Source organism: Sorex araneus, chromosome 1 (assembly GCF_027595985.1).
Source record: "Sorex araneus isolate mSorAra2 chromosome 1, mSorAra2.pri, whole genome shotgun sequence".
Classification (NCBI taxonomy): Eukaryota; Metazoa; Chordata; class Mammalia; order Eulipotyphla; family Soricidae; genus Sorex; species Sorex araneus.
In genome coordinates this window covers 166603100-166627019 of record NC_073302.1, presented here as the reverse complement: position 1 = coordinate 166627019, position 23920 = coordinate 166603100, and the positions used below count along the sequence as shown (strand labels likewise).

The following is a 23920-nucleotide window of genomic DNA, read 5'->3' as shown; positions in this document are numbered from 1 at the left end:
TATTCTGCATTCTATTTTTAAGTTACCACATTAAATTATTATTTTATTAAAAACCACATCTTTGCTGAGTTCCAATAATTGCATTAAAAAGAAATTCATCACAAGAGAAATCAAACCTGAGATAATTCAGAACCTTTTCTTTGACTCCCAACAATTAAATAATCTTGGCCATCTGCCGTAAAATATCTTACTTGAGAACTTTCTGAAACAATGATTGTTTGTACCTATAAGAAGAAGAGTGAGAGGAATTTACTTTATAGAGGAACTAAAGAAAGATTCTTAAAATGGTAACAGTATTAGTATGGAAAGTTCAAAACTTTAAAGAAATCTACTAAAACTTAAATATTCATTTCTCAAGAAAATAAAAATATTCTAGATTAAGACACCTGACAAATATGTATCAAGCTGCAAAACAGCCCTTTCCACATTAACGAAGAACATAATTATTTTCTATTTAGATTGCTTACAAATAAAATTTTTCTTACATCTTTGATTTTTTTAAATAAATATTTTAATTGAGCCTACATCAGTTTAACCATATATGTTACAGGGATACAGTTCCACATCCTTTCAAAATGTGTATTATCAGACCACCCATGTACGAATATTCCTCTACCCACTTCTCATCTGCCACACAGCACTTTGGTAACCCCTACAGAAAGAGTGAAGTATTTTTACCAGAAATAATTTCAATCCAGATGTGAAAGTGTACACACTATTAGCAGAAGGCCTTTCTTCATTTCTTCCTTTGTGAGTAATAACAAAGTAGGGGGAAAGGCCAATATTAAAGGCCTCACAAGTTATAGGATTTTCTATATTTAAATCCTAGGAAATAAGGGAAAGGTTAACAATAATGAATGAGGCATCCAAAATTTACACGTACATTTAAGTTTCTGCATACAATGTAAGTAAATCTTACCTGAATTGGAGTAAAAACCCCTTGCCATCGGTAGAGAGTCAAAGACAATTTTCTTAACATTATACCATATACCAAATCTTCCCAAGTAAAGAAACACCAGCCAGAAGCAGATACATCAAAAAAACTTTGGAATATGGAAAATACAACATCAATTCCTCCTGGAAAATGTAAATTATGATTTATTTTTTAAGTAATATAAGAAGCAGAACACTTCTCTCATACTCTCATTATTTATATGGTGAGAACAATGAGTTAATAATTAAAAATAAAGATCCTTCCAAGGCAAATTGTGTGAGACTGTGTGAATGAGAAAGAGAAGAGGAGCTAAAGCTAGGGAAATTAAAAACAGCAGTAAAAATTTTCTTTTTAATTTAAATCAAAATTGTTGATTCAGAGTTCTATATCTAGTGTTCCAAAATGTCTATGTAACTAAATGCTCCTTTGCTTGTTTTTTGAGGGACTCACAACTGGCAATGCTCAGGGGCTACTCCTGGCTCTGCACTCAGGAATTAGTCCTAGCAATACTATAGTGAATGCCAGGGGTCAAACCCAGGTCAGCTTTGTGCAAGGAAAGCACCCTACCCACTGTACTATTTCTCCAGCCTCTGTAAATACATTTTAAAGAGAAATATACTCAACACAATTTTTTAGTCAACTTTGACAAAGACCAAAACATAACCAAAATTGTAAAATTATAATGCTTTGTTGCGGCTGGAGAGCCAGTACAGGACTTATGATGAACACCTTGATGCAGCAGGTCCTGACAGCCAGCTCAAGTTCCCCGGGGCACCACCTGCAGTGGCCCTGGAGGCCCCCCCACTGCTGGGTAGGGTCCTGGACTTCTGCATAAGGGATCCAGTTTTCCAGCATCACTTGTGGAAAAGACTTTCTTTTCTTAACAACCTGTGCATCTGAGGGTTTATTCCAATGGCCTGCCACTTTCTCTTTTATAAAATCCTGCTAAGTCAGGGGATTCCTTGACTTCTCACCAGGCCGTTCCAGTCCTACGCTGTGAGCTACAGTGGCTCTGCGTAGCCACTGTACTGGAGATTTCTCAGATCTCAGCCAGTCTGTCCTCTAGTTCCTGATTTCTACATTCATTCCTTAGACTTTAAGTATAGTGTGAATGCTGAAGATTCTAAAATTTATCCCTCCTACAGAGACCTTCCTCTAAATCTAAAGAAATGTCTTCTTAAAAGTAACTGAATTAAAAGCATATTACACTGCACTAGTTTTATTCCTCTCATCAAAATAACACCTTCCTCATACCTAAAGTATTACCTAGGCCAAGTTATCATTTCAGTTGTCTTTGGTTCCTTTCTTTCTACCCTGGATTTTTTTTCGTGCCAATCCATTTTTATGTGATGGCCAGAATGGTATCTTTAAAATGCAAATGTGATCATTTAAAATTATACATACAAATTAACTATCTCCATGTCTAAATCAAAGATCTTGCATTAAACCTTAAAATAAAGACTAACATTCATGACGCACCTTTAGCTTCAAGTTCTTTTTTTTAATTGACTTTTATATTAAGTAGCTATTAGTTTATATTATTCCATAGGTTTCAATTGTGCATTATTATAAATTAATATCCATATATGTTTCACACCAGAATTCTAGTTCCCTACTTTATCACAGACATAGTTGACCCATTCTACAAATTCTCCTCCCTGCTTCCTGTCTGGTATTGACCATCTTTTCCTTGTAGTAAAATTATGCTTTAGAATTTCATTTGCTTATTTGTTTGGATCACATGGTGAAATAAGTCAGATGGTTAAAAAAAAAAACACCTTGTGATTTCAGTCATTTGTGGTCAAGTTCCAGTTTATTTAATTTTGTCTGGTACTGGCTATAATATCAAAAGCTCAACACCTCCTCCCTTCTGAGCCCAAAGTCCACTCTATAGATTTACTCTTATCTGCTTCCTTTATGCCTCCAGATGCTCCCTTAAGGCTTCCCACTTTGTCCTCCGTGCTGCCCCAGCACAGGAGTTTCCATAATTAATCCCTACTTATACTTTGATCTTCAAAAACTGATATCAAAGGGAAGCACTTTGGTATGTTCTCCATCACTTAAAACTTTTTAAAAAGGACATTTATATTACTTTTTAGCTACACATATTTTATTTATTTGTTGCTTTTGGGGGGCCATGTGTGGTACTATTCAGGAATTACTCTTAGCTATATGCTCAGGGATCACTCCTGGCACTTCTCAGGAAACCAGATAAAATGTTGGGGATCCAACCAGGGATCCAACCAGAGCACACTGTGTAAGGAAAGTGCCGAAACCCCGGTACTATCTCTCCAGCCTAGGTTATTTATTTCTATCACCCCTTCTTCAGTTACAAATCCCAAGAATTTAGTAAAATGTCACATGATAAGCACTAAATTAGTATTTTGGAGTACAATGAAAAATTGGATCTCCATTTCCAACTGAGAAGAGCATAGCATAATTCAGGGCAAAAAATATATGTATATAAAATTAAACATACTCATGCCAAACGCTGTTTCAGATATGGTATCCCATTGCACACTCACAGCTAAATCAATGCCATTCGTACGTGACACATTTAAATAGATAGTTCTGTTGGTTTCTTCAATGTCTATAGAGGTGTCTCTACATAAAAACAGATCATAGAAAGCAGTAAGAATTTATTTTCTGGAGATCCAAATATACATCACGTTGCTAATACTAGCATTTAGTATTTAATAGCTAATAGTATTTAATACAATTTTAGGTTTATATAACTCAAGGTACAATCCATCAACATACTATATAGGAGAAAAACTAGACTCTAGAGGTAAATCATACATTTATAAAAATGTAATTAAAAGTACAAATGCAATAGTCTGATACTGATTACAAGAAAATATTGGGTTGGTAATCAGTAATTTCATATTGCATAATAAAAACCTAAAAATACTAAACATATTCTTTAAAAATTAAAGCTTTCTCATTCTATTTTATCAATGAAGTAACTAAATATTAGATAGAAAAACACTACTAGTCAACTTCCAGAGAGAATTTTAAAACTACAATCACTGACATATGTTCAAAGAGTCATTTGCTTGATTTGTGTAACTAAATATGGTTTACATTATTTCTCACTTTTCATTATTACTGATAACACAAAATAGGGCATATCTTAGTCTTGAAAGGGTGACCTCTGAGAAAATACAAATTCCAATACATCATTTTATACAACATTATTTTGTTGTTGTTGTTGTTGTTGTTGTTGTTGTTGTTGTTGTTGTTGTGGGAAAAACTAAGACCTCTCTGGATCTACTAGAATTTATGTGAAAATTCACTGTCACTGTCACTGTCATCCTGCTGCTCATTGATTTGCTCCAGCAGGCACCAGTAACGTCTCCATTATGAGAATTATTTGTTACTGTTTTTGGCATGTTGAATGCATCATGGGTAGCTTGCTAGGCTCTCCCATGCAGGTGAGAGACTCTCAGTAGCTTGCCGGGCTCTCCGAGAGGGGCAGAGGAATCGAACCTCAGTCGGCCACGTGCAAGGTGAATGTCCTACCGCTTATGCTATCGTTCCATGCTACAGTATTCAGTCTGACTGATTTCCTCCTTTCTTTATATTGAAAAACAAGTTCTTAGATTCAGAAATTATAATTTCCTTATGAATCAACTATACCTATTAGCAACTGTAGAAATACTGAATAGCCCCAGAGGGGCTTGGTTTTGCAAAACTGTTATCAGGGTTTGAACCTGCGCCCCGAGTCTAGCGCCTCCTGTTGGGTTAAACAAGGTGCAAACAAAATGCTCATCCATCTCTGGTTCTGTATCCAATACGGCTGAAATGTGTAGGGCCTGAAATCAAAATCAAAATATACAATAAACTAGAATACAGGATTTTTGCACATATGTAAGAGAAACTTGCTTAGTCTTGACAACAGAATAATGTTTTAGAAAACACTACCTCTAATTTAATGTATATCCCCAGATGTATGATTAACTTTCTCAAGTTACTACTTTCAAAATTTTCAACAGAAGTATGATACATAAAGTCACCAAAAATAAATTTTATTACATTTGAAAATAGCACTAAGATTATAAATTGTTACTTTCCTTGCATTTTAACTCTTTATCGTCCTCCAGTTATACAACTGTATTAGTCTCATTCCAGTCTAACATTTAGTATTTTAAACTAATATTTAATTTTAATATAATCAAAAGGAACATTTTAGAAGGTAAACTTCTGTGAGTATAAAACATATTTTGATTAATACTCATTTTTTTCTCTCCAATCTAGCATTTTCTACAAAAAAGTTGGTGTTCCCATAAGATATATGATCTCAAGCATTCTAATGTAAGAATTATATTGTGTTTAATATATATGTGACAAAAAGGATTGATTACCCAAGGCTTAACAACCTCAACAAAAAATGGTTTAGTTTCCTCTTATTTATGGCTCATAGATAATATAGTTATATATGCCATTTAAATATGCTTGAAAGTTTACATAGAATATATTTTATTATTTATAAATTTCACAATTTTATTATCAGAGCAAATTTTTTCTGTTTGCTCATAGCACTTTCACGTAACAATATAATCATACATTTACCTACAACCTCATCAGGGAATATTTTTTCTTTAATAAACCCAGGGTGTTCCTTTAAGAAAAAATGACTTTGTAAGTACTAAGTGTAAACATTTTTTGTTCATAAGTGTTCATATGATACCTTGAATCGAACACCTTCTTCTAAGATTATATAGCCTTTAGAAGGAGTCAGGTCGTTGGACTCTTTTGAAGAATTCACTTCTGTTATAATGAACTGAACTGTCACAGTTCCAAACAGTCCCTGTGCGGGTTCTCGAACAACAGACAATACAGCAACACTTTCCTGTACATAGACAGCTGTTGGTTCTCTTAGAAAAAAATGCTCACTGTTGTTAAATGATAAAACTCCAGGGCCATCATCATTAGCAAGGATAGTAATCAATGCTGTCAATACAAAAACATCCACAGGCTGAGTTATTACGTGTTAGGAAGTATGTATATTTCTAATTGAAAACTAAGCCAGCACTTGTCCAGCTCACCTTGAGAAAAAAAAAAGGAGAATATTTAAATCATTGATTAAAACTCCATATTCACTCATAACATAAAAATTACTCAGTGACTTTGGAATTAAGGGCAGCTAGGTAACAGGAAGAAAGGCAATGGAAAGAAAAAGTAGTAACTGTCACTGTTTTCTGGATGGCATGATAGCCTTTTTGAAAAAGCACAAGAGAAAAATATTAGTAGGAATAATGAGTTCAAAACAAACACTGTGCTGCATATACTTCAAAAATAAAAGATTTCTATTTTTTATTATTGGAAATAACTGAAACCACTGAGCACTTACAAACTAGTTTAACCTATATTAATAATCACCCTACAAGGTTGATTCTACTGTTCTTCTCAAAACTGTCTTATTCTTCATATCTATTTCTATTTTAGAAAACAACATAAAAGACAGCTGTATATAAATCTGTATGTAAGAAATTATCAATTACCTATTGTATTTTCCCCCAATTCCAATCCAGGAGAAGGATATGCTAAAATTAGCTGAAATTTTTCGTCTCCTTCTGGAATATCATCATCAAAAATTATGATGTCAACACTTTTATGTCTTTCTCCATCAGCAAAATGAAGAATCTGGCCAAAATAAGTTGAAGTAGATAATATAATTTTGAGTTTTCAAAGTATACTTGAAAAGAAATTATAATACAATTTTGAATATAAAGAACAAAGTGTTTTATAGAGATATTTTTCTTGTTTGGAGGTGATCTATTTAGTTATATATTTTACTTTTATTTCTTTTGTATAAATTGAAAATATTAAGTCACTAAAAGTAACAGAATGAAGTTGGTTAAGGAATAGAAGGCATGAAGACACAATAAACATTTTTAAAAACATTAAAGTGTTACAACAGATTAAAGAAATGAAAGTTAAAATTTTCAAAAAGCATAAAAAATTTTCCAAGAGGGTATTCTAATGACAAAAACTCTTAACATGATAAATTGCTGTTCTCCAGTATTACACACGAAATAAAAGTTTAATAAATAGTACATATTACAAAACATAATAAATAAAAAAAAAGAACAGTATTTTGATTGTAGTAAAAATGTGATTTAGATACCTTATTAAGATAACAAAGGCAACTACTTTCCCATGTGAAGCCTTTCTGTCCTAATTTACTATAGAATGCATAATAGTTCATTAATTTTAGTTTTTGGCGCAGATTGATACAGGACCCAAATCACTATTATTTTCAAGATACCATGATTAAAACTGAATTTACATAGGGTATCTGTGATCAGTCTTGAGCCATACCATTGGCGTGAAGGTATAATCCAGTTCCATCTGTGCTTCCATGTTCTGGGCATACACAAACAAGGAAATTAGGCCAAGCGCGCCTCTGCTCCTCTGGGCGACCAATGTCAAAATCCCTTGGGTTTCATTTACTTCAAATCTATAAAAACACAAAGAGAATATTCTTTTCTTTTTGTTTTTAAGATTTTATCTGGTAGCAAAGATCTAAGACTCAGGAAAGGATTTTTTTCACTCAGCCTAAGGTTGACCTGCTCTGTTGCCATTCAACAATGCCACGAGCACCATCGTTGGCGTCAATAATGATTTGTGCAGTCAAGCCCTCTGAATCTGAAAAACACACAGAAACACATTTTGAACAGTATGAATTATTGAAGAGAACTGTTTGTTACATAAACTAAAAGCCATGCCTTGGTGATTGTATGATCACCAAGAGATACTGCACATTACTCAAAAAAAATGCTTTTAAAAAATAAACAAACACTGGTAACAATTGAATAAGGAAATTTTCTGCTAATAAGAATTCCAGACATAAGAAATTTAATCAAGTGAGAACAGTATGAAATAAGGATTGAGGAAGGATTTGGTTTTTTTAATTTCCATTATTTTAATCCAGTTAAGAGAAGTAGAAAATGGGAAAAACTGAATGCAACAGAAAGAATGGGGTGATGACTCAGTTTTGCAGTTTTGCATGCAGAAGGCCCAGGTTCATTCCGGGAACTGCATGCTGCCCTGAACACAGCAGGGGAACAAATCATACTCTCCGGCACAGAGCACAAGAAAAGACAAATAAAGGAAATTCCACAAAGAAAAACAGAAATGGAAAAGAGACCAAGGAGTGGGGAGGGAGGGCAGAGAGATAGGACAGTGAGCAGGGAGCATGCCTTGTATCAGTGGCCTCTGGCTCAATCCCCAAAATCCCACATGGTCCCTAAGGCGCACCAGGAGTGATCTCTGAGCACAGAGCCCAGAGTGAACCCTGAGCACTGCAAGTTGTAGCCAGATGTGTATGTTTGTGCATGCGCGTGTGTGTGAGGGAGAGAGAGAGAGAGGAGAAACAGACACAGAGACACACACACAGACACACAGAAACACACACAGAGACACGGACAAAAAAAGGAAGCAACTAAGAAACAGAAGTTGGGGCAACTAGAAAAGACGCAGAAAAGGGTTAATGAAATCAAGAAACAAATTGAATGCCAGAATCATAGTACAGCTAGTAAGATGTTTGCCTTGCACACAGCTGACCAGCATTCAATTCCTTGCATCCATATGGTGCCCTGAGCATTGCCAGAAGTAATTCCTAGTACACAATCAGGAATAACCCTCGAGCACCACAAACCAACCCCCAACCCCCCCTTTAAAAAATAAACCAATTGAGGTTATGGTCTCATTCCCTTTTTTTAAAAATTGGCACACGTTTAGTTTATTACAAAAATATACAACTATATTCACAAAGATTAGTTATATGAACTAATCTTCTATTTTACTTACTTATTTTCTGCCATGCCTGGCAGTTCTCAGGGCTCACACCTGGTTCTGAACTTTAGGGATCACTCCTAGCAGAGTTTGGGGGACCGTAAGTGGTGTCAGAGATTGAACCTGGGTTACCCCGTGCAAGGAAAGCACCTTACCTGCTGTACTGCTACTCTGCCCATAAGGCTACTTTATTCTGTCATATCTTATCCTTTGCCTTCTTCACTTTAGAGGGGCTGTTCTAACCCAGGATATTTGGATAGTGATATGACCCCAGTGGAAAGGAAAGGGGAAAATATAACTATTTGAGTGAAGAACACTATCAGAGTTGATGCCCGTCAGAACAGGAACAGAGAGGAAGAAGCCCCCATCCGCCACTACCTCGCTGCTTTAACTTAGGGCCAATCACTTACTTTCTCTTAGCTTCCACATCTTCACAAGTATAATGGGAAGCCAAGTAATTTTGCCATTAACATACAAAGCACTTTAAGGGAGCTTGGGGGAGTAGTAGAAAGTGCCCAAACAAGACTTAATCTATACAAATTACCTCCTATCTGGATATAAAAAATATGCAGCATTTTGTTAGTTTCTTTAGTGTGAGCTTCAATTATCTTACAATCATTACTGGTGCAGACAACCAAATCATCTGAATTATATGTCTTTTACAAAACAAAATTATTTTTAAGCAATGGTATATTAAAAGTGCATTATTTTCCTTAAAGTTTTGAAGTTATCTTAGGGGGCTTCAGAAGCAAATGAGCCCTACCTTTCAGGTCACTGCTCTTGACTATACTTTTTGTTGTTGTTGTCCTTGTTGTTGTTTTTTGCTTTTTGGGTCACACCCGGTAATGCACTCAGGAATTACCCCTGGCGGTGCTCAGGGGACCATATGGGATGCTGGGAATCGAACCCGGGTCGGCAGCGTGCAAGGCAAACGCCCTACCCGCTGTGCTATTGCTCCAGCCCCTTGACTATACTTTTCATCCTTCAGCCCAGACTAACTTCCCTCTGCCTGGAGACCTCACCAAGACAGGCCACCTCAGTGCTAATCATAGCTATCTACCCTAGGAATTTCAGAGTAATTTCCCAGCACTTAAAGTCTGAACTGCAGGGTTGGAGTGACAGTACAGGACGTTGGGCGTTTGCCTTGCATGCTGCCAACCCAGGTTCAATCCCTGGCATACCCTGAGAAATGCCATGAATAATTACTGAGTGTAGAGCTAGGAGTAAGCCCTGAGCACAAACCTACTTCTCCCACCCTCTTCACCCCCAAGAATTCTGAAGTATAATGGCAGTTTATTCTTTAGAAATAGGGATGTATCTTTATAAAGTAGTCTGCATTAAATTATAATGAGATAATAGTTTTACTTTAAGTCTGTAATAAGTTGAGTCTTTTCTAAAGCATGAAAAGAAAAAGATACAAAGGTCAATTAAAACAGGATACACATCAAACAAAAGATCTGCTTAACTTAAAAGCAATTAAATAAAATTATCTGGTGCTTTGTTAGCCAGTGGAAATAACTAATTAAGTTTGTTAAAGAAAATATCTCCCTAAGAATGTAATTTACCTTGAAGATTATAAATTTAATCAATAGTTATAAAATTTAATACTTTCATATAATTCCAAAATATATTGTCTGATGTACAATACTGAAATATATTAGTTTCCAAATTAAATCTGAAAAGTCCATTATATTTTCATATATAGCTGAAATTCACAGTCCAATGATCACCTCTGATCATTACTAACTTCATTTGAAGTTAAAAGAAACAAACAAAAAAACCCCATCTTACCTAGTTTAGGAGGAAATGAAGATAAAGGAGCCATGATAAGTTCAACAGAAGTTAAATTCACAAAGAAATATTCTTCTAGTTCTGGTATATCATCCTGCAAAAAATTGTATCAATTAAAATCTTTATAATTGTGCTATCAAAGAAACTACATGTTATAAATTGTTTTAAAGTTATAAATATTTATGCTAAATAATGTACAGAAAACAAAAATGCAAAATCACAGAAAAATATTAATTTCAAAAACAAAAGTATTAAACTGGTATCTGGTTGTATAAGGTCAAACTGCCACATGACACTGCTAATATTACATCACTTTTTTTTTCTTTTTTCTTCAGGACCAGTCAGACTGCATCCTCTCCCTCTCCCTCTTCCAAAGGAAGAGAAGAACAATCATCATTGGGAAAAGGCAATTGCAGAAGCAACATCTAGAAGCGGCTTCTCACTCAGGAGGATGCTGTGGCTTCTGTGATTTCGGGTGCTCACACGGTCAGAGGAAATTCTCTAGTAACAAACTACAGAAATAATGCCTGAAAGTATAGTCTTTGTACTACATCATTTGGGGCCTTGATTAATACATTTTAAAATCATATAAGTAAAATACATAACAATATTTAATAGTGTTTAGAATGAAGATTAGAACAATATCATGAAAAATGCAGGCTTTGAAAACAAGGAGCTCCTATACCAAATTCCCTTCAAGTGATTTAAGTTGGGAGGAATGGGGGGCTCCAATCCTACCATTTTTATAATAGGGGAAATAACGGCTCCTTTGGAATATTGTAATAATGATTTTAAATAAAGTGTGCAGAGTGCCTGGGTTAGAGACAAGACTTAAAAAGTAATAGCAAGGGAAACTGGGGACACTGGTGGTGGGAAATGCACACTGGTGAAGGGACCGGTGTTGGAACATTATATAACTGAAACCCAATCGTAAACAACTTTGTAACTGTGAATCTTTCTGTTTTTTAATTTAAATAAATAAATAAGAAGTAACAGCAGAACTGGGGAAGAGAGCTGAAAGGGTTAGCACACATGCCTCGCATGCCAGAGCCCCAGGTTTTCTTCCTGGCACATGGTCCCCTGAGCACCACTCAGGAGCGATCCCTGAGCACCTACCCAGGAGTTATGCCTGAGCACCCCAGATATGACCCCCAATTTGAAAATAAAACAAAATTAATAACTATTTTTGAAGGAAATTTTAATAAATTCTTATGATTCACTAGTCTACAAAATATCGATGAAAATAAGACAATTCTCAAAACGCAAAAACTAGCAAATTTCATGTCAGGATTGACCAGCCTGTGTGTGTGTGTGTGTGTGTGTGTGTGTGTGTGTGTGTGTGTGTGTGTGTGTGTGAGAGAGAGAGAGAGAGAGAGAGAGAAAGAGTGGTATATACAAGCAATATACACTTTTGTTTTCTTATGTTTCTGTGACAAGGCAATGAAAAGCATAAATGAATGAATGAGACAGTCACTGTCATCCCGTTGCTCATCGATTTGTTCGAGCGGGCACCAGTAACATCTCTCATTGTCAGACTTACTGTTACTGTTTTTGGCATATCCAATTCGCAACGGCTATTGCCAGCCTTATGCCAGGCTCTGCCGTGCTGGCACGATACTCTCATACTCTCGGTAGGTTGCCAGACTCTCCGAGAGGGACAGAGGAATCGAACACGGGTTGGCCACATGAAAGGCAAATGCCCTACCGCTGTGCTATCACTCCAGCCCAATGAAAAGCATACTGTCCAAATTATTATCTTAGGGATTATAGGGAGCATTGTGAGTTACCAAATCGGAGAGGGAAAAGACAGCTCCCCACTGAGCCCCATGGTTTTCCAAGCCCAGGAAACTACTCTCCTCCAAAGATCTCCAGTGAGACTTAGTTCTCTTGGTTATATAGGACTTCAGTTTCTTAACTGTGTGCCACTCAGAATAGAAAGAAGTGCGATGAGAAAGAAAAAAGATGGAACTTGAAAACGAAGTTCATAAAGCTAAACTCTATAAAATAAGAGATACTATGACTACATACTTACTACCATAATAATAAATGTGGAATATCCATTTGCTTATATTGATTGACTTTATCAGATTTTTATCATACAAAAGCTGACTTTCCTGAGTTTTATCATACTTGTGTTATATGTAATAAAGAAAGTAGAGCACCTCTTAAGACCTTATAAATGATTTAATGTATTAGATCATTGAGTGGAAAATAAGAATTAGTGACTTTAGAAGGCTTACACTAGCTACAGTTTTATAAAATTTTTAAAAGCCTCCAAGAAATAAAACCTTTTATAGAAAGAACTCCCAACACAATGACAACTGACATTTCTTTTTCCTTTTTTTAATTTACTTTTTATTATTGAATCACCATGAGAACAGTTGCGAAACTTTCAGGTTTAAGTCTCAGTCATACAATGATCAAACACCCATCCCTTCCACAGTGCACATGTTTCACCACCAACAACCCCAGTATACCCACCTCCCACCCCCCAATCCTGCCTGTGTGGCTGATGATTTTCACTTTACTTTCTCTTTACTTTGATTACATTCAATCTTTCAACGAAAACTCACTCTTATTATTTGGAATTTTCCCCAAACAATCAAACCTTCCAAAAAGGCATCATTTGGTAATTTGTTTTCCATTGCCGATATTGAAGAGCATATGAGGTCTGATATTTTAGTAATTAAGTCCAGAGAAATTTCTGCTAGAGGCCGCTGCATTACAAAATTGGTTTGTGTGCCTCCAGGATCATGGCCATTCAGGAGCAGAGGAGCTGTTCGTGGGCGGCCGCTCGGGGTCTCAACTGGGCTGGGAGCAGCGTCAGCCGCTCGGGGTCTCAACTGGGCTGGGAGTACTGCCCCCCCACCATCCCGAGATTTCCCGTGCACCCCATCACTGCAAGCTTGTATCTCTGTCCAATAGCTCTAAAAGATGGTGGTCACCATGCCACCGACATTTCTTTTTCTATGGCAATATGAATTCAAGTTTCTCTCTCCCATCACTCAAATATCTGCCATTCATTACCTTCTACGAAGTGCTACTTTCATAAAACTCTTGGAAATATATTTAGGTAGCTGCAAAACTGAGCCACCAAAGAAAAGATTCTATAAAATGAAAGCCATCCAAAATGCTATTTCAGTGAGCAAGGTTTACTTTCTTTTTGATCATAAGCACAGTTTATGTCGTGATTCTTTAGTAAGCTCCCACTTTTTCTAATTTAGCAGGGACTAACATCATGGACTTTAACATATGTGGGGTTGCTGATTCAGTGACCCGCTTGGAAACTGCCTCATTGTAGGAAGCTCTTTCTTAGGCCACTGCCACCTTTCAAAGGATTGCTCTAAAGGAATTCTCGTTATCACAAGATGTTTCTATAGTAACAGAAAACAGCACACCCATGAAATTAGCTTAATTAGAGGCACTAGAATATCCATTAATAGTCACTTCTTATAATTATCTAGGTGGCATAAAACAATAGCAAAATACCATTTGCAATTTTACCTCAAGTATACTAATGTTGATGGCTGCTGATGTTTCCCCATCTCCTAAAATCAAAGAGCCAACTACAGAGACAAAGTCAGCATCTGGTTCAGCCATGTTTCCTTCTGTTAGATTCTTTACACTTAACATTCCAGGAAATGTGGTATATGTGACATTGATCGTTCCTAAGTTAGTAGGGGAAAGATTTTACAATTATTCAAAATTTCAAAATAATATTTCATTGATTTTTTTGCCTTTATTTTTTAACATCACAATTATATTAAATACTGATGCACAGGAATCAGAGAAATAGTCCAACAGGTAAGGTGCTTGTGTGGCATGCCCCCAAGCAGGGTTCAGTCCCCAGCACCAAACCCCACCAGGAGTGATCCCTGCGCACAGAGCCAAGAGTAAGCCCTGAGCACTGCTGGATGAGGACAAAACAGATAATTTAAAAAAAAAAGAAACAAAACCACAAACCCTGAATAAATTAAATGAAAAGCATTTGTCTAGAAACCTATTTATTACAGAATAACACAAACCTAGAGATCCAAATTCTCTGTTGATGAAAAGCTGGATTGTTGTGTTAGCCTCTTGAAGTAAGACAAACCTTGATGAAAGAGCAAAATTTAAAACTCCATGTGGTTCATCACTGGCTTCTACAGTCAGGACAGCTGCATAACCTTGAGCGTCAAGCAGAGCAATTCCTGCTTGTGGAACGCCTATAAAATGTCAGGACCCACAAGAAATGGAACCATGATTTGTCATTAATTTCCAAATACTTAAAATATAGTCCAGTCCTCTAAAACATATTAATCAGAAAATGTTCCACACTTCTGTCACAGAAATCATCAGGTTGATAAAAACATCCATATTTTAGTTTTGTTATAAAATAATGAAATATTTTCTGTGATTAAAAATAGCAATTATTTGCTATGCTGGCCATCTGAATTACAGAAATTCAGAAATCATGGAAAGTAGACAAATAATTTGCTCAAAAATTATCCCACTTGAATTATGTATTCAATTGATCTAAAATCCAAACTACTCTTATAATATAAAACTAATTTCAGAAAGTCCATCTCTAAAAGTATTTTGTTCTGAACAAATATATCAGAAATTATTTAAAGTTGCACGTGGCCAACCCAGGTTGGATCCCAGCATCCCATATGGGCCCCTGAGTCACCAGGAGAAATCCCTGAACACACAGGAGTAAACACTAAGGATGGCTGGGTATGGCCCCAAAACACTGTAGCAGTGTATTACTGTCATCCCATTGTCCATCAATTTGCTCGAGCAGGCACCAGTAATGTCTCAATTGTGAGATTTGTTGTTACTGGGGTTTTTTTTTTTTTTGCTTTTTGGGTCACACCCAGCAATGCTCAGGGGTTACTTCTGGCTCTGCACTTAGGAATTGCTCCTGGCAGTGCTTGGGGGACCATATGGGATGCCGGGGATCGAACCTGGGTCGGCCTCGTGCAAGGCAAACGCCCTACCCGCTGTGCTATTGCTCTGGCCCCTGTTGTTACTGTTTTTGGCATATCAAATATGCCACGGATAGCTTGCCAGGCTCTGCCGTGTGGGCAGGATACTCTAGGTAGCTTGTCAGGATTTCCGAGAGGGGCGGAAAAATCAAACCCGGGTCAGCTGTGTGCAAGGCCTTACACACTGTGCTATCACTCAAGGCCACCCCAAAACAATAATAATAAAATATTATTTTTATTTATTAATTATTAAGTCATTAATTTAAATTAATAATTTTATTATCAATAATATAAAATTCAACCCTAGGTACCTTGCTAGTATAGTAGGTAGTACATCAGTCTCAAAATCTAATCCTGAATTACCTTGTGTCCTGATATCATGGAGAATGACTTGGTACACTTCTTTCTCTTCAGGAATATTATCATCCAACAAATGCACAAATACTGTTTCATTCAATGATCCCTAGGTAAAAAAGAAATAATTGAACACAAACTCTCTTTTGCTTTGTTGGCCATATAAATTATGTAGCCAAATCTATCTTAATGTAAAACATTTTGTGACTTTTTTAAAAAGAATGAATTAAACCTTTGATCCCAAACTCTAGGGTGGAGAAGAACAAAGGGAAAGACATACAGGTGGGCAGTGAGATGAAGTGGCAGGAAGTAAGTCTCTGCTCTATTGGTGGCGTAACGGGGTGGGTAGCTCCACTAAGAAAGCGATGGCTGGAGGAACCAATTGGGATGAGAGACCTGTGCCAAAAAGTAGATAATAGACCAAACATGATGACCTCTCAGTGTCTGTGTTGCAAGTCACAATGCCCCAAAATAAAGACAGAGTATAGGGAATATTGTCTGCCATGGGGACAGGGAAAGGGTGGGAAAGGGGGGGTATACCGGGGATATTGGTGGTGGGGAATGTGCACTGGTGGAGGGATGGGTGTTTGATCATTGTGAGATTGTAACCCAAACATGGAAGCTTGGAACTATCTCACAGTGATTCAATAAAATTTAAAAAATAAATAAATAAAAATGTTAATGTGTTAAGGGGCTGGAGCAATAGCACAGCGGATAGGGCATTTGCCTTGCACTGCGGCTGACCTGGGTTCAATTCCCAGCATCCCATATGGTCCCCTGAGCACCGCCAGGGGTCATTCCTGAGTGCAGAACCAGGAATGACCCCTGTACATCGCCAGGTGTGACCCAAAAAGCCAAAAAAAAAAAAAAATGTTAATGTGTTAAAAAAAAAGAAAGAAAGAAATGTGCCTGTCAGGGAGACAGTCTGGCAGCTATGAGGAAACCCGCGGTCACTGGTGATGAGAAGTTAACACTAGTGGTGGGACCAGTGCTGGAACATTATGTGCCTGAAACTCAACTATGAATAACTTTATAAATCATGGTGCCCTCATAAAAAATTAAATCATTTAAAAAATGACTTAAATAAAAACACTGACTCATAGGAAACCAGGGCTAGAGTATATTGGAGCTCACCGTGGAGGATTTGAATACTGAGATGTATAGATGGCAATGAGTAATGCAGAACTATTGAGAATTTTAGAGAGCCGCAACTTGAGGGAATTTCTATGGATAGCGGGAAAAACTGAAGCCTGGAACAGACGATCAGCATCACAGGGAAACCAGCTACTGGAAGTTCAGGGTAATACTGAAACAGGTTCAAGGCACTTGGATCATTGAGAAATTCACTGTATCACTGGATCACTGTCATCCCATTGTTCATCGATTTGCTCAGAGCAGGCAAATCATAACATTGATCATTGTGAGATTGTAACATCTCCATTCATCCCAGCCCTGAGATTTTAGCAGCCTCTCCTTACTCATCTTTCCCAGAGATTGGAGGCTCTTTCAGGGTCGGGGAATGAGACCTGTTATTCTTATTGTATTTGGCATATCGAATATGCCACGGGGAGCTTGAGAAATTATTATAGTAGAAATTATTGTTATAGTAGAAATACCAAAAAAAGAACATTATCAACTAAATTATATCAAACTGAGTGGGAAGTAGAAATGTGAATACATTATAATACAGTTGTGCTGATTTTCTCTCAGAGAAGTGTGGGTTATAAAGTTACTTCGGACAAATCACCTTCTTTCACACTATCAGAATCTCTAAAAGTGATCTCAGAATATATTGTAAACAAAGTGCAAAGGAACATTTTAAGAGCTGTGTTTATTGTCATGCCATTAAATCTCTGAAACAGTGAGAAATAAAATAACAAGGACAAACATTCCATTTCCAGAATGACACAGGGGACACCAAACAAATTAGAGAAAAAAGAAAACTTTGCTCAAATACGAAGGCAGAGTTTTCTGTTTCTCAGAAAGAGGTGCTGGAGCTACATCACAGTGAATAGGGCATTCACTTGCATGAAGCCAACCTGGGTCCAATTCCCAACATCCAATATGGTCCCCTAAGCACCACTAGAAGTAATTCCTGAGTGCAGAGCCAGGAGTAACCCCTGTGCATCGCTGGGTGTGACCCAAAAGGCAAAAATAATAATGCTAATAAAGTTAAGAGGTCTACTGATACAGAAAAACAACTCTTTTTGAAGCCTTTGAAATTATTTGAACAATGTTCTTCCTTTAGGTTTCTAAGAAATCTACCAATAATCACTCTAATACCTTGCATAATGCAGTAAGTTTTGCCATTTTTCTCACAAAACCTTGTTTGCTTTTGATATTAGTAGTAATGCTTTCCTTTGTGCGATTACCTCAGGAAAGAAGAGTTGTCCAGTAAAGTTAGCAAAACTGTGTTCAAGATTTTTCCCAAGAATTTTCCAGTTAACAGTAACATTTCCTCGACCTGGAGGTGTTCTTATCACATGGAATTGTAAAATTTCTCCTGCAATAAAAATGTAAATATTGATAAATATTTAATATACAATTAATATTTGACCCCAACAAAACCCAATCCCAAACATGCAGCTATTATAGCACTTATACCAAAAACATTACAAAGCTGTTCTGTTTTGAATCTTCTAGAAGCTTAATACATGCTTATAGTTTATTAATACCATGATCTAACTTCTAAATGCTTTCATTTTGTAGAACTTCAAGAAGTTCAAAAATTGCTAAATAGTGAAAATTAGAAAGCACATGCCAAAATGGAAATCACAAACTTGGATACACTCCAAAACATGCAACAGAACATAAAGGTTCCATAAATTAAGGAAAATAATGAAATCCTCATGGTAAAATTAGTAGCAACACAAATTCTTCCTTCACTTCTCAAAAGGACACAAACTCCTTACACTGATATGCAATGTGATTTTACACAATGCATGCATATAGATGCTTGCAAATACCTGAAAATCACATTTCTTTAAATTGTAACTTACATATACCATCAATGATTTTGTTTTATAAAAAGAAATACAAAGGAAAGGCATAAAAATCTGCGCACTGATCTCTGTAACTTAGCCAAAGTTACAGTTATCCTTTCTATTAACTGTGGTGTTTTAGATGCTTTAATTCCTGAGCTTTATTCTCCCATAATAATACTTTGTAACAAACTAATTAAATCATGAGAATCATTTTTTAAATTGTTACAAGCAAATGCCAAGACAGTATTGCCAACAGCAATGTAGATGACAAAAAATATGCTCAAAGTACTGAATGATGATATACAAAGTTAAGGTATACTAATGAGGTGATGGAAGGGGAATGGACAGCGTAGGAGTTAGGGTAGCAAACATCTGCCCAACCCAGGTTGGGACCTTGGCACCACATGGCCTATGGGCACTGCTTGATACAGTCCTGGAGGCCTCTGAGCATTTCTGGATGTGGCCCTTGTATCTCTTGAGAACCACTGGGGTAGCTCAGGAGGTCCTGGGAGCCACAGGGCTAGAGCGTCACTATTTTCTGTCTCAACCCCTGGCCAAGTATCACCGGAAGCGCTTCCTGAGTCCCCTAACATGCTTGAAAGGCCCTCCCGAGAAGAAAAGGAGATTCTAATGAGTGGTATCACTAAAAATTCTATTATTATGAGAAGATAATTGAAATGATTTCTAATAGGATTTAAAAAAAACATATCATTATGCAAATTTTGTACCAAGGACATAGATTTGAAACTACGCATATTCATAAAAAATAATTTTTAGTTAGTTCTCCAAATAAGTAAGTGATTCTGACACATAAACAACTAGAATGAAAATAATAAAAATATAAGTACCCTTTTCAAATGCTTTTAAATTATCCCCATCTTTTTCAGAAGATAATAAAACTAAACAGGCATTAAAATTAGGTTTCTTAACATATCATGAATAACTTAGAGATTTATATTCATTTTAATCACTGAAAAATACAATTTTGTTCCTAAATTTAAGTAGACACAACTTCAGTACAATTAGTTGTTCTTGAAAAACTGCTACTACAAAAAACACATAATCATCAGGAAGACTTCAAAAGCAGGTTTCTTCAACACTTCAATGTTTAATGTACACATTTTAATTTTTTTATTACCCAAAAGAGCTTATGGTCACCATTACATAAGTAGACCGTCTGGAATTTTTTTTACATTATAGGAACTTCTAGTTAGGAATCATATTCTCCAAAAGTTGGGATGTAACTGAGACTATACAACCAACCACAACTGTCAAAATACACTTACAAATTTTTAAACTTACAAAACTCATTAAAAAAAACAGGTCTACTACAAACATGGATTCTCCTGTCTTACACCATGCAGAATTTCTCACAGAAGAGGTGTACACTAAACAAGCTATATGATCTTTTCAAGTTACTTATTTTACTTCTGTCAATATCCTCATCTGTAAAATAGAAGATCAAAGGCATGTTCTATATATTTTTCATTTCTTAACTCACTGGGGTACAAATATTTTTTTTAATTTTAAATGCAAAGTATAGTGAAACACATATAAATATGTTTTAATTTAAACAGGCATATTTGAAGACAATATAATTTAAACAGTGATATATACATAACCATAAATACAATTTGAATGTTCACTATTCAAGGAAGCTAATTTTTAACAATAAAAATATTTAATATTTTTTTCTAGTTTGGCACTGTGGTCACAAACTACATAATAATATAAAACTCAAGGTAAAATACTCACTGATTGAAACCTACTATTTGTTTATAACAGGAAGCTAGTGTTCCACTGCTCATTGTCAATGGCTACCATTGTGCTCTTGCTAGGAACTGTACTAAACACTTTGCATTTATTTGCTCATTTAATCATGACAAAGAAGTCGATAAAGTAAGAAATGCTTTTTATCACTTAAAAGATGAGAAAACTGAGCATCCCAGGAGCTTCATATCAAACCCATGGGTAGGGCCAAATAGTTCAGAGGCTAGGGTGCTTGCCTTGCATGCAGCTGACCTGTCCACAGAAGGTCACCTGAGCATTAAATTCCTGTGTGCAGAGCCAGGAATAACCTCTGCGCATCACCAGGTGTGCCCCTCCCACTATAAAACATCCCCAAATATCATACCAGTGGGGAGTGTCAAGGTAGAATACAGTATCAATCTGCAAGGCTCTTAAATCTAGTTGAAAGATCACAATGCAGCCTATTTCAAATAAGCTCCATGCAGAGAGACATAAACAGCTCAGCAAAATAACAAAAGGGATAAAAACATCAGATACTCCCAGAGACTACACACAGAAAATGATATCCATGGAAAAGAGAATGAATGTGCTCAACAAATAAAAGAACCCACCTTCGTGACCTATGATAGATCTTGACGATGTCTGAAAGCTAATAATTCCTGCCACGTTATCATTAGCCAAAATGTTCACTCTAACAGTGTCAGAGCTGGGCAACACTCTACTTCCACCTTCAGTACACACTAAACCAACTACGATGCTTTCATCATCCTCTGGCTCAGAATCATCCAAAATGGTTAAAATGGCTATCTTTTTTGTTTCGCCTATAAAAAATAATGGAATTTCAATTAATGGAGCAAAATCATTACAAACAAACTTTGAAAAGGACTCAGATGCACAGAGTAGGGGGTGGGGGATAGGGTGGGGGTGATGGGAAGGATATTTGGAACAATGGTGATGGAGAATGAGCACTGGTGGAGGGATGGGTACTCGATCATTGTATGACTGAAACGTAAGCATGAAAGTCTGTAACTGTACTTCATGGTGATTCATTAAAAAACATTTTTAAAAAAAAGGACCCAGGTAACTTTTGGAAGAAAGTAAAAATATGTATGAAAATTCTAATCCTTCATAAGTAATATGTAGTGGTACTAATATTACATGTGAAGAACTATAATTGTGAAGAATTATAATTATATGTTTTATGTATAAATATATTTTGATTTGCATAGCCTTCCTTATATTAAAACACTGAGAAGTTCATCAATTGTGAAGAAGGATTCACATTGTGAAGAAAGATTGTGGAGAAGGACATTCTGAATTATGGAAAAGTTAAAGAGTAGAATTATTTGAAAGAATTCTGATTTTGATTTGCTTTTGATTTCAAATCAAAATTTTGATTTGAAAGAATTTTGATTTTGATTTTGAATTGCTCTTTGATCTTGAGCAATGACCTACCAAGGTTAAAGCTTCGCACTCATATTTGGTTTAGAAAAACAAAAAAAACTCCCTCAGAGAGTGGAGCTTCATTCTCATTCTGGCAATTCTCTGAGTCACTTTCATGAGGGAATCAAATCAATACTTGAAGGAACGGGAACATGCTGGGTAGTGTTTGCAAAAGAATAAAAAGGGAGCAAAGTTGGAGAGTCAAAGAACCAACCTGAATGACATGAGTTTGAGTAGCTAGATAAGATGACAGCAACAAATATTAGTTTGTGGAATGTGGAGAAGTGAGTAAAGGAGGCAGAAATGAAATTAGACAGCAACAGGGGCTAAGTTGGCCCTTCTCAATTTAGTCTACAATCCCCCAAATCCTAGCGTACACTGACCACCCCTAAACCAAATTCTAAATATACTGTTTCACCTGTGGTGTCCCAGATCCAATTCCTTAGAAATAAGGAGAAAAGTTACCAATTAACCAACCTGCATACACACCCCAGCAAGATGTCAGATTCCACTATTTTCAAAATTATTTACTAGTAAAGAACAGTGATATTTAGTCAAGTGGTATAAATATATCCATAAAAAAAATTTAGTATTGGGGCTGGAGCGATAGAACAGTCGGTAGGGCATTTGCCTTGCACGTAGCCAACCCAGGTTCGATTCCCAGCATCCCATATGGTCCCTGAGCACCACCAGGAGCAATTCCTGAGTGCATGAGCAGAAGGAACCCCTGTGCATCGCTGGGTGTGACCCAAAAGAAAAAATAATAATTTAGTATAGATTATTTCAAAAGTAAAGTGTATGTGCCTCAACACCTGTAATTACAATCCCTCCCCCCCCCCCATCCACCATCAAGTAGCACTGTAGCACTGTCTTCCCATTGTTCATCGATTTGCTTGAGCAGGCACCAGTAAAGTCTCCATTGTGAGACTTGTTGTTACTGTTTTTGGCATATCAAATATGCCACGGGTAGCTTGCCAGGCTCTCAGTAGCCTGCCGGGCTCTCTGAGAGGGATAGAGGAATCACACCCAGGTTGGCTGCATGCAAGGCAAATGCCCTACCTGCTGTGCTATCGCTCCACTTTTCCCACCACCAACTACAGGCATTAAAATCATAAGTGGTCTTAGCAAATAGCTTAGAGGCGAGAGCACAGGTGTTAATCCCAGCTGTGTTTCGAGCACTGCACTATGCAGAATCTGCCAAAAGTGTCCCCCAAATTCCACCATGTGAGGTTCTCAAAAACCAACTTACAAAAATAAATGATGTCACTTTTAATAACATTTATCTTCTCTTTTTCAGTATACTACAAGGTTTATTCTGTATACTTTACGTTTCTGATCAGAAAAACATTGTTAACAGGTACTCTAGGGCAGAGCATGAGAGACTTTAGAGTGGGTACTGCACTTGCCTTAGACACAGTCAGGCCAGGTTCAATTCCCAGCACCACATATGATTCCCTGAGCACTGCCAGGAGGAATCCCTGAGGACCCAGCAAGGAGTAAGCCCTGAGCACAGTTGGGGTGTTGTCAAAAAAAAAAAACAAATAATAAAAATTATATGGAATTTATAATTTTTCAAATCAAGATATAAGCAATGATCTCAGTAGTAACTTTCCCCAATAAGAAAAAATAAAAAGCTATTTCAAACATGAGTTTTTTAAAATTTTAAGTATTAGATTATATACCTAGTCTTGAAAAAAGAAACCATGAATCTCACCCTAATTCTAATTTATATCTACAATATAATTTGTGAGCATTTATAATAATAAGCCCATGCAAATCTAAGAACAATGTTATAAACTAATCTATCACTAGGCTCAATTTAATACATATGAAGTAATCAAATAAGGTAAATTGGGTAAAAGGTTAACTCTACAATGACCCAGGAAAATGAGATTTTT

At 36.4% G+C, this 23920-nt stretch overlaps 1 protein-coding gene and 1 non-coding gene across 2 annotated transcripts in view; both read right to left on the bottom strand.

Annotated features, from left to right (window-relative positions):
- Positions 1–23920, bottom strand: part of ADGRV1 (adhesion G protein-coupled receptor V1) — a 534581-nt gene that overhangs the window by 403105 nt on the left and 107556 nt on the right. Inside the window, exons 34-48 of the mRNA XM_055138625.1 lie at positions 21191–21400; positions 18219–18349; positions 15856–15955; positions 14551–14730; positions 14030–14193; positions 10526–10619; positions 7507–7585; positions 7259–7397; positions 6439–6580; positions 5625–5887; positions 4574–4749; positions 3414–3538; positions 920–1077; positions 679–825; positions 117–224 (exon numbers count right to left, since the gene is read on the bottom strand). Coding sequence (XP_054994600.1) covers positions 117–224; positions 679–825; positions 920–1077; positions 3414–3538; positions 4574–4749; positions 5625–5887; positions 6439–6580; positions 7259–7397; positions 7507–7585; positions 10526–10619; positions 14030–14193; positions 14551–14730; positions 15856–15955; positions 18219–18349; positions 21191–21400 — 2216 coding nt within the window. The remainder of the gene's footprint in view (positions 1–116; positions 225–678; positions 826–919; positions 1078–3413; positions 3539–4573; positions 4750–5624; positions 5888–6438; positions 6581–7258; positions 7398–7506; positions 7586–10525; positions 10620–14029; positions 14194–14550; positions 14731–15855; positions 15956–18218; positions 18350–21190; positions 21401–23920) is intronic.
- Positions 10862–11068, bottom strand: LOC129401179 (small nucleolar RNA U3). Its single transcript, XR_008628132.1, has one exon. It is a non-coding gene; the product is annotated as a small nucleolar RNA U3 (small nucleolar RNA).